Consider the following 14,265-nt stretch of genomic DNA (forward strand, 5'->3'; position numbering starts at 1 on the left):
TCTCAAATATATCAAGTTCTGATGCAAGAAAGTTATTTCATGACAACAGGGTTCCAATAGGAAAGGTTGTAAGAGCCAAATGGTCAAAACGAACCATGCTCGTGTAGTTGGCCCAAGCCCTGACGCAAAACACGAACACATGTATAATGACTTGCAAAGAAAGTTCTCTTCTTTACCGATATCTTATATCCAAGAAAAATTCCTTTATTTCGAGATTTATTATGCAAACAGGATCGAGTTCGAGCAAATACTCACTCGACCATTATGCCTACGGGCTACATTATTTCGAGTTTGAATCATTCACTCGACTACTAAGCCTACGGGCTACTTTTATTTCGAGCTCGAGCAAGCACTCATTCGACCATTATGCCTACGAGCTACATTACTTCGAGTTCAAATCATTTACTCAACTACTAAGCCTATAGGCTACTTTTATTTCGAGTTCAAGCAAGCACTCGCTCGACTATTACGCCTACGGGCTACATTATTTCGAGTTCGAATCATTCACTCGACTACTAAGCCTACATGCTACTTTTATTTCGAGTTCGAGCAAGCACTCACTCGACCATTACGCCTACGGGCTACATTACTTCGAGTTCGAATTATTCACTCGACTATTAAGCCTACGGGCTACTTTTATTTCGAGTTCGAGCAAGCACTCACTCGACCATAATGCCTACGAGCTACCTTATTTCAAGTTTGAGTAAGCACTCACTCGGTTATAGAGGCTACGAAGTCCAAATTTGATTAAGTTCTTTAAATCCTTGTGAAAATATTCATAAGGCATGAATAAAGTGTTCACAAGACAGGAAACAAAACAGAAGCAAGTCGGCAAAAAGGGGGATATTTTTATATACAAAAATTGTTTACATGATTGATTACAACGTAAAAATTAAGGACTAAGCTTCCTGGTCATTCCCAGGAGCGGTCTCTTCTCCATCAGGCTCCACCCCGTTCTCAGATCCGCTCTTACTCCCATCTTCATCATCATTGTCATTGGAAACAAAAGCTTCAGCATTGGCTTCGAGTTCTCTGGCCCTTTTTATCTCTTCAGCGAGGTCGAAACCTCGAGCATGGATCTCCTCAAGGGTCTCCCTCCTAGATCGGCATTTAGCAAGTTCGGCGACCCAATGTGCTCGAGTATAGGCGGTCTCGGCTGCTTCTCGTTCTTGGACCTGGGTAGCTTCAGCATCGGCCCGATAGACGGCCATGAGTGCATCCGCATTGTCCTTCAGATTCGGCCTTGGCAAGTACGGAGGACAACCGAGCCTCGAGCTCCTCTATTCTTCTTGCTTTGACCGAGATTTTCTCCTTCATTTTTTGAAGTTGGTTTTTGGACGATGACAATTGGGCTCGAGCAGTTTCTTTCTCTGCAGCAAAGCGGTCCATTCCTTCTTTCCACTTCAAAGACTCCGCTCTTATCACATCGACTTCTTCACAGAGCTTTTCGATCATCTCAATTTTCTGCTGCAGCTGTGAGACCGAAAGATTAGCCATCGTTATGGTATCAAGCCCATAGGCTTTTAAAAGCACTATTACCTGCTCGGATAAATCGATATGATCTTGGTGAGCCCTGTCCAACTCACCTTGGAGGTCTTTTATTTCCTCTCCCATTTGGCCCAAAATGAGCTTTAAGGAGTTCCTCTCCTCCGTAACCCGTTGAAGCTCGGCCTCATATTGACGCACCTCGGTTCGGGACCGAGAACATAATTCTCGATAAACTGTCACGGCCTGCAAAGAAAGAAGAAACGAAGTCAAAAAAGAAAAGCAAACTTAAAGGTAATGCTATATGATTTAAGGCCTACCTAATTTAAAGCCTCCTGCACTCCGTGAAAAAGATCTGATGCGTCACTTGTACCGGCAGTGTCTTCGACGCCGATGAACAGGTCACGAAAAGGATCTTCTACATCATGGGGCCTATCTAATTCGAGGGCCCCTAAATCTTGGGCTTCCTGAATCGCCCCTGCAAAAAAAGCAGGGAAGGTAGGCGAGCCTTCGATTACTACTGCCCCAAATGAGTCATCTGGGGCATTCTCTTCGATTCGAAAAGATTCGGGAAGAGCCCCTTCATACATATCCCCCACCCGTCAGCATCGATGGGAAATATCTTAGATCTCCAGTAACTCGGGACTCTGCTTGAATCTCTCTCCAATATATCCTCAGATCGAGGCGGAGCCTTATGAACTACCACCGATCCAGCTACCTGTGGAACGTCGGTGGTCTTCTTTTGTGATGACCCAAAATGTCATCTTTAAATTTAAGAATTAATTTTGTGTTCTAAGACCTTGTAAAGCACTATTTATCATTCTTTGACTTGCGTGCGCAGTCCGTAAAATTTTTCGAAAAGTTTTTATGTGAAAAAATGGAAAATGTGAATTTGAGCTTTAAAACTCAAGTGAGTTGACTTTGGTTAACATTTTGAGTAAACGGACTCGGATTAGTGTTTTGACAGTTCCGGTAGGTCCGTATCGTGATTTGAGACTTGAGCGTGTGCCCGAAATCAAATTTCGAGGTCCCTAGCCCGAGATATGGAATTTTGATGAAAAATAAAACGTTTAAGTTCAAATAGTGATCGGATATTGAATTATGTGCAAACGACCCCGGAATAGAATTTTGATGATACCAACAGCTCCGTATGGTGATTTTGGACTTAGGAGCGTGATCGAAATTTTAATTGGAAGTCCGTAGTGAAATTAGGCTTGAAATGGCTAAAATAGGAATTTAAGTTTGGAAGTTTGACCGGGGAGTTGACTTTTTGATATCGGGGTCGGAATCCATTTCTGAAAATTTTCATAGCCTCGTTATGTCATTTATGACTTGCGTACAAAATTTGAGGTCAATCGTACTTGATTTGATAGGTTCCGGTGTTGTTTGTAGAAATTGAAAGTTTCAAAGTTCATTAGGCTTGAATCTATAAGTGATTCGTGTTTTTAGTGTTGTTGGATGTGATTTGAAAACTTGACTAAGTCCGTATGGTATTTTAGGACTTGTTGGTATATTTGGTTGAGATCCCGAGGGGTTCGGGCGTGTTTCAGATGGTATTCAGAGTATTTTCCTTCATTTTGGCACTGTTGGTAGCTGCTGATTTCTGGTATTTTAAACCTTCTTCGCGATCGCGAAGATTGGGATGCGATCGCATAGGCTTAGTTGAGGCAGTGTTAATTTTGTTCTTCGCGATCGCGTGAGGTCAACCGCGATTGCATAGGTTTGGCAAGCTGTGCATCGCGATCGCGTGGCATTGTTTGCGATCGCATAAGGTTAATTGAGGGCTGCTAAGTTTTGTGCTTCGTGATCGCGTGAAGCGGGATGCGATCGCGTAGCTTTGAGACCTTGTGACTCGCGAACGCGTGAAGAGGACTGCAATTGCATAGAGCTGGGAATTTTGTGCTCTGCGACCGCGTGAGGATATACACGATCGCGTATAGTTAATTTAGGCAGTGGTAATTTTTGCTTCACGATCGCGTGTGGATGTTCGCGATCGCGATGAGTAAAAGCCTGGGCAGAATGTTTAAGTTCTGAAAATGGGACTTCGTCCCATTTTCTATTTTTTAACGAATTGGAGCTCGGATTGAGGCGATTTTCAGAGAAAACGTTGGGATAAGTGTTCTTAACTCAATCTTTGTTAGATTACCCGAATCTATCATTATTTTTAACATTTAATTGATGATTTAAGTTGGAAAATTTTTGAAAACCCTCTTAGATAGATTTGAGGATTTGAGGGTCGAACTGTTATTGGAATTTAGTCATTTTGGTATGGTTAGACTCGTGGTTGAATGGACGTTCATATTTTATAACGTTCGCCGGATTTCGAGACGTGAGCCCCACGAGCCATTTTTGAGTTAATTTTGGATTTTTATTGAAAAATATAGTATTTTCTTACAGAATTAATTCTATAATTTTTGTTGACTGTATCAAATTAATTATGACTAGATACGAGTCGACCGGAATCGGAAAATCGAGGAAAAAACATACTACTTGGTTAAATTGGAGCAAGTCGAGGTAAGTGACTTGTCTAACCTTGTATGGGAGAAATTTTCCTTAGGATTGGTATTAATTGTAATGTGATAAAAGTCGTGTACATGAGGTGATGAGTGTATATACGGACTAAATGTGAAGGATTATGTTTTTAAATTGTGAAGTTCACTGTTGCATATTAATTAATTTATTAAATCTTGTTATATTTTCCATCATTGATTTGATTTGTATACTTTAAATTTGCTTGACCTTTTCCTGCTAATTGTTTTACCTGTTTAGTTGAAACTTGGTTCCTTTTATTCTGTGCATTATTTGAAATTGATTTTCTTAAATTTAAATATTATTAATATAAAATATTTGACATTTTAAATTTGGTATTGAAGCAACGTATTAAAGATTTTGAAATATTATTTTGCTGAATTATTTATTCCTGAATATTGGTGTAAGATTTTTGTACTCATTGTGATGGAGCCGTGAACTCTTTATTGTGGAAAAATATTATTGATGACTTATTTTGGCATGAGCTGTGAGCTCTTTATTTTGGAAAACATTGTTGTTAAATTATGTTGGCACGTTAAATTATTTGAGCACTTGAGGTGCAAATTGTGATATATTGTGATATTGATACGCATGTGGTGGTATAAGGTTTGGGTATTAAAATACATGCGGTGAGATAAGGGTGGCTTGATACGCGTGGCTAGTAGGGAAAACTACTAGAAGTCATACGGTGTGATAAGGATGGCTAAAACGCGGGATGCTATTTCGAGAAAAATATTTTCTTTAAAATAAATTGTGAAGGCTCCCGCGGTGAGATAAGGAAATGAGATATTGTGAATTTAATTATGATTTGGGACTACGAGGCGATACCTCGGTAGTGCCCTTGTTGATATTGATTTATGGCCGTAGTTGCCTTTGATTTTTATTGTGATTTTTCTTAAAGTTGAAAAGAAATTCTGTTTTGTTTCCACGAGGTATTTATTTTTCATTATTTGGTGTAATTAAATGTGACATACTACTTGATTAATTTTCATTATCACTTTATCTTATTAAATTGTTTAAACATTTTTCCATGTCATTATATATTCTCCAGTAGGGCCTAACCTGACCTCGTCACTATTCTACCGAGGTTAGGCTTGGCACTTACTGGGTACCACTGTGGTGTACTCATACTGTGATTCTGCACATCTTTTTGTACAGATCCAGGTACATCTTATCAGTCTAGACGTCAGTGAGTTATCTGCGCACGGAGACTTCGAGGTATATCTGCCAGCGTCCGCAGACTCCAGAGTCCCCTTCTATCATTTTTATATTGCTTTCTTATTTTTTTTAGACCTTGATACATAGAGACATTGAGAATAAAGTTTTAGAAGCTTGTGACTTATTTCTACCGGGTTTTGGGAGTTGTAATTATTTGAATTAGAGTTTATTTATTTCAGATATTTATGATTATTCCGCATTGATAGGCTTACCTAATTTTAGAGATTAGGTGCCATCACGACCTCCTACGAAGGAAATTTGGGGTCGTGACATCTTTGTTCGGGCCGCCAAAGCAGACCCATCGTTCTCTTCTTCTTCATCATCCCTCAGACACATAACTGATTCTACGGTTAAAGGAATGACATTCTTGTTCGGCTTACGAGCCGTCCTCTTCTTCGATTTTTGATCTTCGAGGACGGGGGCTCTTTTCCTCTTATTATCTTTCATCGACTTTGGGACAGAGGCCGAAGCCTCTTCCTCGGCAGACGAGGGCCTCAAAACCGCATCTTTGCCCACACCTGCATACGATTTTTTTTACTGAAGTATGCGAAAAGCATCTTATTCGAAATACCAAAAGATACGAGAGAAGTGATCACCGTGATTTTTGGCCTCCCATCGGCCCTTTGACAAGTCGCGCCATGAGCGCTCGGCATATGAGGAGGTCGAAACCAGATCTCGTACCCAGTTCTTGAGATCGGGCACTGCGCCGGGCATCCAGGGAACTGCTGCATCGCAAACGGGGAATTTGGTGAGAAAAGAAATGAAAGAACACCATAATAGGAGATAACAACAGGACTACACTTACGCTTCATGTTCCACTCTTCGAAAAAAAGCATATTTTCGGTTGGGATCAGGTCCGAAGTCCTCACTCGAACGAACCGGCCCATCCAGCCTCGATCCTTATCCTCGTCTATACTCGAGAACAAAGCCTTGGTAGCTCGACGTTGGAGTTTTATTAACCATCCTCCAAAAAGGCGAGGACAGTATAATCGGATAAGATGATCAAGGGTGAAAGGCATCCCCTCGATTTTGCTCACAAAATATCGTATCAAAATAACGATCCGCCAAAAGGAAGAATGTATCTGGCCTAGGGTTATTAAGTATTTACGACAAAAATCTATGATAACAGGATCGAGGGGACCTAAAGTGAAAGGGTAAGTATACACGCTTAAGAACCCTCTCACGTGAGTAGTAATATCCTCTTCGGGAGACGACACTACCACCTCTTTGTTCTCCCAATTACAATCTCTCTTTATCCGCTCGATGTGCTCCCAAGTTATCGAACAAATATATCTCGATACAGGCTCACATCGGTCATGGACCGGCAAACCTTTATCAAGTTTGAAATCAGAGGTAAGAACACACACCGCCGGAACGCACTCCTCAGGACGGGGATCCACCAGTGTTTTATCAGCGGCGGATTGGGAAGAAGAAGCTTTTTTTTTGGGGAACAGTTTTGGATGTCTTTACCATTTTAGATTTAAAGAAGGTGACAAAGATTTGGTAATTCGGAAGAAGAATTTTGCAAAGACGAATCACAGATTTGCGAATAAACTCAGAAAATACGAAAAAGAAAATGGAAAATTTGGAAGGTTGAAGATGTAAAAGTGATAAATGATAAAAGGAAGGGTTATTTATAGGTAAGCAATGGTGGTTCAGTATCAACGGTGGCCGACCACCGTCTGACATGCATTAAATACCTTGAAAGACTTAATCGACGGGACAATTATCACGTGCGTCATGGTCGAAGCCCAATGTAAACGTCAGCCTATAATCCGATCGAGCCGTTGAAAAATCATATCGTTTCTCACCACATTCTTCCTGAGAAACGAGGGGACTATCTGTATACGGTCGAAATAGATTTCGGCCTTCGTACGATTGATCAAGTTCGAATATAATTGATCGAAGTAATACTTCGAGATGGGTTCCGAAGATGGTACAAACAAGCTTCGAGTCCGAGGGGCCGATCAATGTACAACTCGATATTATAATCAAGCTCGAATCCAAATCGAGCTACGATACAAAGTAAAGTTGTCGAGCTTATGATCCAGAGACCGACCAACATTGACCCCGAATCAATTAAAGCGTCCGAGTCAGAGTTGAGCTCAAGCCAAGATTGAGAGCTCGAATCAAGACCGAAAACTCGAGTCAATATCGAGCTTATAGACAAGAGCCGTTGCGATTCCACTAGAGGAGAGAATCTTGGTAGGAATTATGGAAAAGATGATCTATCATGGGTCTTCCACTACGTATTTTTAATTATATCCAAAGTAAGATCTCTCTACTATAAAGGGGATAGTTATCATTTTTGTAGATGGCAAGTTTTCAGGCTTACATTGTAATCCAAGCACCATACTCTCCCATAGTAAAGAGTTGTTCTTTCAACTTCTTAAATTGATTCCACTTGTTTAGTCCTAAAATTCATCTTCTTTATAACCTTATCTATTCCGCGTTCTTTGAAGTCCATACTTGACATTTCTATTTATCCTTACGATTTGTATTAAAATTGTACCACATATCCTTAGAACTACGTATAAATTCAACTCTATCCGTTTTTCGAGTAAACAATCACATTATGATTCATGGGACAACAAGCATGCAAATGATCGTTGGTTAGTTAAAACATTACTAAATGATCCCATCGTAAGCCCGACTTACTACTCCAAATATGGGAGGAAAGGGATAACTTAATATGAGTAGGGGTTGATAGGTTGATTCGGGATTTGATGGCTACGAGTGCCATTATATTTTATGTAAATTTATTACTCATTCTGTCCCAATTTATGTGTCATACTTTTCTTTTTAGTCTGTCCTAAAGAAAATATCATACTTCCGCATTTTAGAAACAATTTAACTTTAAAATTCCTAATTTACCTTTAATGAAATAACTACAACCGTACAAATATCTATGGTTTATTTTAAACCACAAGTTTCAAAAATATTCTTTTTCTTCTTCTTCTTATTTGTGCCAAATCAAACACATTAGGGTATACATCTGATCGGTTCGTTCTGTTTTGAATTAATTTGGTTAGCTCTACAATTAATTTGGTTAGCTCTACAAGATCTTTTTCGTGCATAATTAAACACGCGATAACCAACTAAAAATGCTTGATTCTTCATTTGAAATCAAGGAAGAAATATTAACTAGATAAAAATGGAAAATAGATATTTTAAGATTTAAGAAAAAGAAACAGAGAAAAGTATATATTCTAATTCAAATAAATAATTGTACATGGAGAGGAAATACAAAGATGAAATAAAGAAGAAAAAAAAGAGGTAACAAATAGAGCGAAGGGGAAAAGGAAATTTAGCTTGCACTGGTATTTAGTAAAATGGGTGATCCTAGGCCTTGCACTTGATAGGCGTACTACGCCCCCTCCTCTACATAGTCCCCCCCTGGGGATTGATCACAAATACGGAAGTAAAAATAAAAATAAAGCAAGTAAAGATAGAGATTTAGAAGAGATCCAAATAGAACACTTAAACACAAACATCCACTCAGTTAGCTATTAGATGAACCAAATCTATAGTAATCAACAATGGATTCTATTCACGCACTTACAAAGGAGTTCATCAATGTCTTTATCAAAACAATCTAACCTACCAAAAGGAGAAAAGGTGATATATATATTAGGGCTAAAGGATAACTAATATTATCCTAACAAGGCCATAAAAATACAATTAGGCGAGAAAAGGAAAAATAGAACGTAGCTAAAGTTGGCTCCACGAATGGGTAACGTGGAGACGCTTTCTGGAGCCGTTTTAAAAACATGCCCGAGCCGTTGCTCCTGCAGCTGCCTCTCCTTTTGTGTGCTTTCTTGGCAGTTCCTTGGACAAGTTTGACTTGGGATTTGGTTTCCATGACCTCTTGAAGCACTTCAAACTTCGCATGTCCATCAGAAATCCTTAATGTTTAAGTGTTAAGCCAAATGTGATCATCATTCGACCTCGAATTCAAGCCTTGAATCATGAGCAAAGGATAATGAATTAGTAAATTATCATATCATGAGCATAACCAAGCCTCTACAAATTCCAAGCCAACAAACCATTGTACACCAGATTTTGGGTAAACTCGGAATAAAAAAGGATAAAACCATTCAAAGAAGTTTGAAATATGGAAAAAACATAAACCAACAAACCTAACTCTTTGAAAGTTGTGGCGAGATCTCCACCTCTTGCTTTTCAATTAGCACTTGGTTCAATAAAAACGGCTGGAGATTTCAGGTTTACTATCACAGAAAAGTACCTCTCTATTATTTCAGATTTCTGCTTTGTACACCAACAAAAAGAACTTTAGAAGTTTAACTAACAGAAGAAGTTACGGACTAATGTCATATTGGTCTCTAATCGAGTGGCGAAGTGTCCCAGCGTAAAACAAATTAAGAAAAGGAAAAAAAACAAGTCATAGCTGGAGTCAACAGAGGTCCAACAGGTGTTGATGTGCAGCCAAATTTTGTGTACATGCTTCTTTTGATAGCAGTAATAACACAAGAGGGAAAGATTTTGTATAGGAAAAATATACACAAAGATGATATACACAGGAAATGAAATAATTGAATAACAGAGGTGATGAGTTACAGCAAAATCATGTTTTATCGAGTGGAAGGATATTCATCCAGATGAGGACAAGAATTTGCCTAAGTTCTGGAGAGGTGGTTTGCAAAAGCTTTAGAACATAAGGCCTAGGAGAAAGGAAACAGTTGACTTTAATATTAGTTATGAAGCCGATGCCACAACCAATTACACAAAATGGAAATGTGAAGCCAGTTCATAAGTACCAGATCTACAGCCCAAGGTCCCATAACAAGAAATCATCCAAGAAGTACAACTGCAACGGAGCTTATGGCATTGACTAAGCAACACCTAATAAAAAGATTAGATTGGTTATAGTGTCATGCAAGAGAAAAATGCATGAAGGTAACAAAACCACAGAATGTAAAGAAACCTGACATAACAACCAAAAAATAATAAAGACAACTAGTAGCTCATATTTGAGGGAACTATGTTTTCCTGTTTCTGTATATATCTTTAGTGTCACGAGGATAAACATCAAGTAACTCCTACCTACTTCATAATTCAAATAGAAAAGCTTTACTCAACCAGCAAACTGTACCAGCTGAACATTCTGCACAGCAATATCTGCTCTGCCATATATAATGCATTTCTTTTACCTCAACAAATACATACTAATATCTTTTCCCGCGATCACAAACTGTAGCAACTTCCTCAGGATGATTTGCTTGTAAATACAAGATTCCCAAAACCATAAAAAGATTAAATAAAAAGAAGTGCACTAATCTACTGGACATTGATAGATATACTTCGGCTAGCCTTCTCAAGATCCATTGGACTAGAAAGGAACCCTCAAAAGAAATGAATAACACAAGATGTGTAAGAAAATTAAACCAATATTAGGCAGCCTTGGAATGACAACGCGAAAAAAGTTTAACCATTCCCACATCTCGACCTTATACCAAGAGATGGTTCAAGCATTCCTCAGCATCGTGGAAAGCATCTTGTCACATTTTTCTCTTAAAATTCCTAAGAAAATTCAGGAATGTTAAATCTTTAGCGTGATATGTAGCTACCTATTTTCCTAATAAACCATTTCAACAAAAAGCATAAGAGAGAAGAGCCAATGCTTTTATCAGGTCACGAACAACATATAGTACAATTTATTGGTTTCCTTGATAAGTAGGGAACAACAAAAGTTGTTGACTAAATGGTTTATGAATTTGACTACTGAATGGTATGGTATATCCAGTATTTTTCCCCAACTTTTCATCAAACTATTAAAGAAACAGGAATTGACAGGAGATGTGAGACTGATACAACCTACATCCAAGAAACTAACTTACAGAGTTACAGTCACCACAAAAAGGCCAGAGAACCCAAACGAAGTTCCATTATTTGATTTGGACCATCAGGAATTTCCTACCTGTAGCATTATTGGCAACTGCTTCGGTGGCTTTTTTTTCTTTTGATCCATGGTCAAGCCATACTTCAAAAGCTGTCAACTGCTCCGTGAAAAACGGGCTAGGCTGAAGACATACAAAACAGAAGGCAACATTTAATCCCTATGTATTATATTGCTGAGGCTTTGGAACTCTAAGCATACATATCAAACAGGCAGTAATGCATTATGCTCACCTAAAATTCCGCATTAGGATCCTCGACTAGAGTTGGAAGTTGGGAAAGGCAGATTTCTGCTGCCATGTCCCATGCATCCTCAACATACATGTAGACGACAAGTGAGAGAAAAGTAGACATGATTGTTATGAAACTTGGAAAGCTTTAATGTAGTTACAACATACGGTGCACTGATGAGTAGGTGGTAGCATTCAATATGAAATTGGCGAACAATTATTAAAGGGCATGATTCTTTCAGCAAGTAAAAAGTTTCTGAACAATCTCTGAAACATATTTAGCAGATTTGAAACTTATACTTCAGAAAGAGATTAATTTACATAAATCCTGAGAAGTGCATCAATCTAAGTTCTAAATCGTGGCATAAAATAAACATTAACATGCATTTTCGTAGGTACTAGTATACAGAAAGGCAATGAAAATGGAAATTCATCAATTTGCATAAATGGTGAGATCAATCTAACTGTTACGATGTGGTAGAGAAAAAACAGATTGTGAATCAGTTACTTAAAGACTTAATGCCTAGTTTTCCTATTTTCCTATATAAAGAGAAACGGAATTCAAAAAACAAACGAACAAGACTATTATTTCTTGGTAACTTTGATTCCATATCCTTCCAACATCTCCTTCATCTCTTTCTTAGTCTTGGAATCCTTGCAAAAAACCCTCACATTGCCTTTAAATCCCCCAATATTTCGGGAGATTTGGCAAAAAGTTCTAACATGACTAGGGTTCCTAATTATCACTTTGCTCATTGTTTTGAAGCAAGCTTCAACCTCTTCTAAATGCATGGACGGAGTAAGTTGACCGGAAGCTCGGCGGGCTGCTTTTTCATACGGACCGAGGTGTTCAAAGGACACCACGGCATCGGGAGCAGCTTCTTCAGAGGATGACTTGGGAGTGGCTTCTTCAGAAGATGACTTGGGACTACCTTCTTCAGAGGAAGGGGACTTGGGACTGACTTCTTCCTTTGGGGCTTCACTGGTTTCTCCTTCGGCCATTTAACACAAATTTGGGGCTTAACTGGTTTCTCCTTCCACTTTCTCCAAATTTTCAATATACCTTTCAAATAGCATAAACTCAAATTCCCCAATGCCCCTAACCTTAGGCTTGTTAGGATGACGATTTCTCCTACCCATTTTCCTTTTGTGATTGATTGATTTGATTGAACTGATGAGTTGGAAATTCAAATGATAGATATATATATATATATAGTGCATTAGAAGCTCGCGGATTGGTGGATTAATGATCACAAGGATTGACGTAAGAGTCACAGAGATCTGCTTAAAATCACATCCAACGGTCACGTTGTGTTTCTTTGCAGGATGTATTTTTGAGCGGGAACGGAAAGTTTTTCCCCAAACTTTAAAAACAAATCAGACATATTATTTTCATTATATTGTACTACCATCTTTTAATTTTTCACTGACAAAAAATTATCTATACAACTTTTATATCTATATATATATTTTATATTTTTCATCTTTTTACCCTTAAAAATATATTTCATATTGTATAAAATTATAATTTAGATTATTTTCCTAATATTTAGGCTTTAGGTCAATTAAAATTTTGATTATTACATTTTTTTTCTTATTTGAATTTTAATATTTTCTAATTTAAGATTGTAAAGTCAACTAAATTTTACTTAATAATTCCTTCCTAATTTGAAATCACACACAATTCCTAGAACGTCCAACAAAGTACGTGTTGATACTTTAGGATTCATAAGGTATTAGAAGTGATTCAAACTACTTCCTTGTTTGTCCGTATTGACAATAACAACTCAATTTTTATAAACAATTATAATGCAAAGATAACTCCTATCAACTCATCAAAGTCATTAAGTAGAGCTCCTCTTCTTTTTTCTATGTAATTTTTTAAGAAGTATTAGTTCTAACTTTTTAATAGTCGCCAATAAAGATTCACTTTTAGCTACTATTGTTATATGAAAGTCCGGTATAATTCGCTTTTGCACAGATAACAATTTTTTATTAACTCGATCTATTTTGTCATCCATCATTATATGTTAAACTTTGTTTATTTTCTAACATTTTATATATATATATATATATATATATATATATATATATATATATATATATATATATTTGATAAGTATAGTTTCACTATTAGATAAATATTGTATATAGTTGGTTAGAGATAAACTACATCTCATAGAGATAAGCTACATCTCATACAGTCTCTCTCCTATTGAATCTCTTGTATAACATGTATTTATAGAGGACTATTCTTCCTCTATCATGCAGTGAAACATATGACTACTTTGCTACCTTTACATGGTATTAGAGCATTCAAGACTTACGTCTGAATAGCCATATCTTCACCTTCAATGTCTCGGCACAGTCACTCTCATCAAATAACACTACCACCATGGCCACAACTTTCTCCCATCCTCACATAATCAAACTGGACAGGAATAACTATATCTTGTGGAAATCTCAAGTTCTTCCTTCAATAAGAGGCTATGATTTGGAGGGATACATTGATGGAACTCATCCCTGTTCATCCAAATTTGTATCTACCGCTAAAACCTCTACATCTTCACCAATATCTGTTTACCTTTAAAATTGGATAACTATTAAATTTTGTTTACTCGAAAAACAGATAGAGTTGAATTTATACGTAGTTCTAAGGGTACGTGGCATAACTTGGCACAAATCGAAAAGTAAGCAGAAATATATTGAGTATTGACTGTATAAAGGATGAAATACAAACCAAATTGAATAGAAAGTTGTTTTATGAACAAGCAAGATGGATCAATATATAAATCTCACAAGAGGATAATCTCTATTGTATTTCTCTGTTAATATCAATAGTATATGAATATGAGAGTGTATGAATGCCTTAAATGATGGATTCTCT

General features: G+C 37.6%; 1 protein-coding gene across 1 annotated transcript; it reads right to left on the reverse strand.

Moving 5' to 3' along the window:
• Nucleotides 1–899: 899 nt before the first annotated feature.
• LOC138910236 (uncharacterized) lies at nt 900–12,380 on the reverse strand. The gene is made up of 5 exons (XM_070201462.1): nt 12,102–12,380; nt 11,171–11,273; nt 1,827–1,963; nt 1,255–1,731; nt 900–1,175 (listed from the first exon to the last, which is right to left on the reverse strand). Exons 1-5 carry the CDS (start codon nt 12,378–12,380, stop codon nt 900–902), a joined length of 1,272 nt encoding a protein of 423 aa, XP_070057563.1.
• Between the last annotated feature and the right edge of the window lie 1,885 nt (nt 12,381–14,265).

The sequence above is a fragment of the Nicotiana tomentosiformis genome, chromosome 4 (assembly GCF_000390325.3).
Source record: "Nicotiana tomentosiformis chromosome 4, ASM39032v3, whole genome shotgun sequence".
In the NCBI taxonomy this organism is placed as follows: domain Eukaryota; kingdom Viridiplantae; phylum Streptophyta; class Magnoliopsida; order Solanales; family Solanaceae; genus Nicotiana; species Nicotiana tomentosiformis.

Excerpts from the sequence above, each read along its gene's own strand:
- LOC138910236 (XM_070201462.1), bottom strand. The coding sequence starts at position 12,380 with ATGGCCGAAGGAGAAACCAGTGAAGCCCCAAAGGAAGAAGTCAGTCCC. Across the intron at positions 11,274-12,101 it reads TAATTAGGAACCCTAGTCAT|CCTAGCCCGTTTTTCACGGA; the intron begins GTTAGAACTTTT and ends GTATGTCTTCAG. Across the intron at positions 1,176-1,254 it reads TCGAGGCTCGGTTGTCCTCC|GTCCAAGAACGAGAAGCAGC; the intron begins GTACTTGCCAAG and ends GAAGCTACCCAG.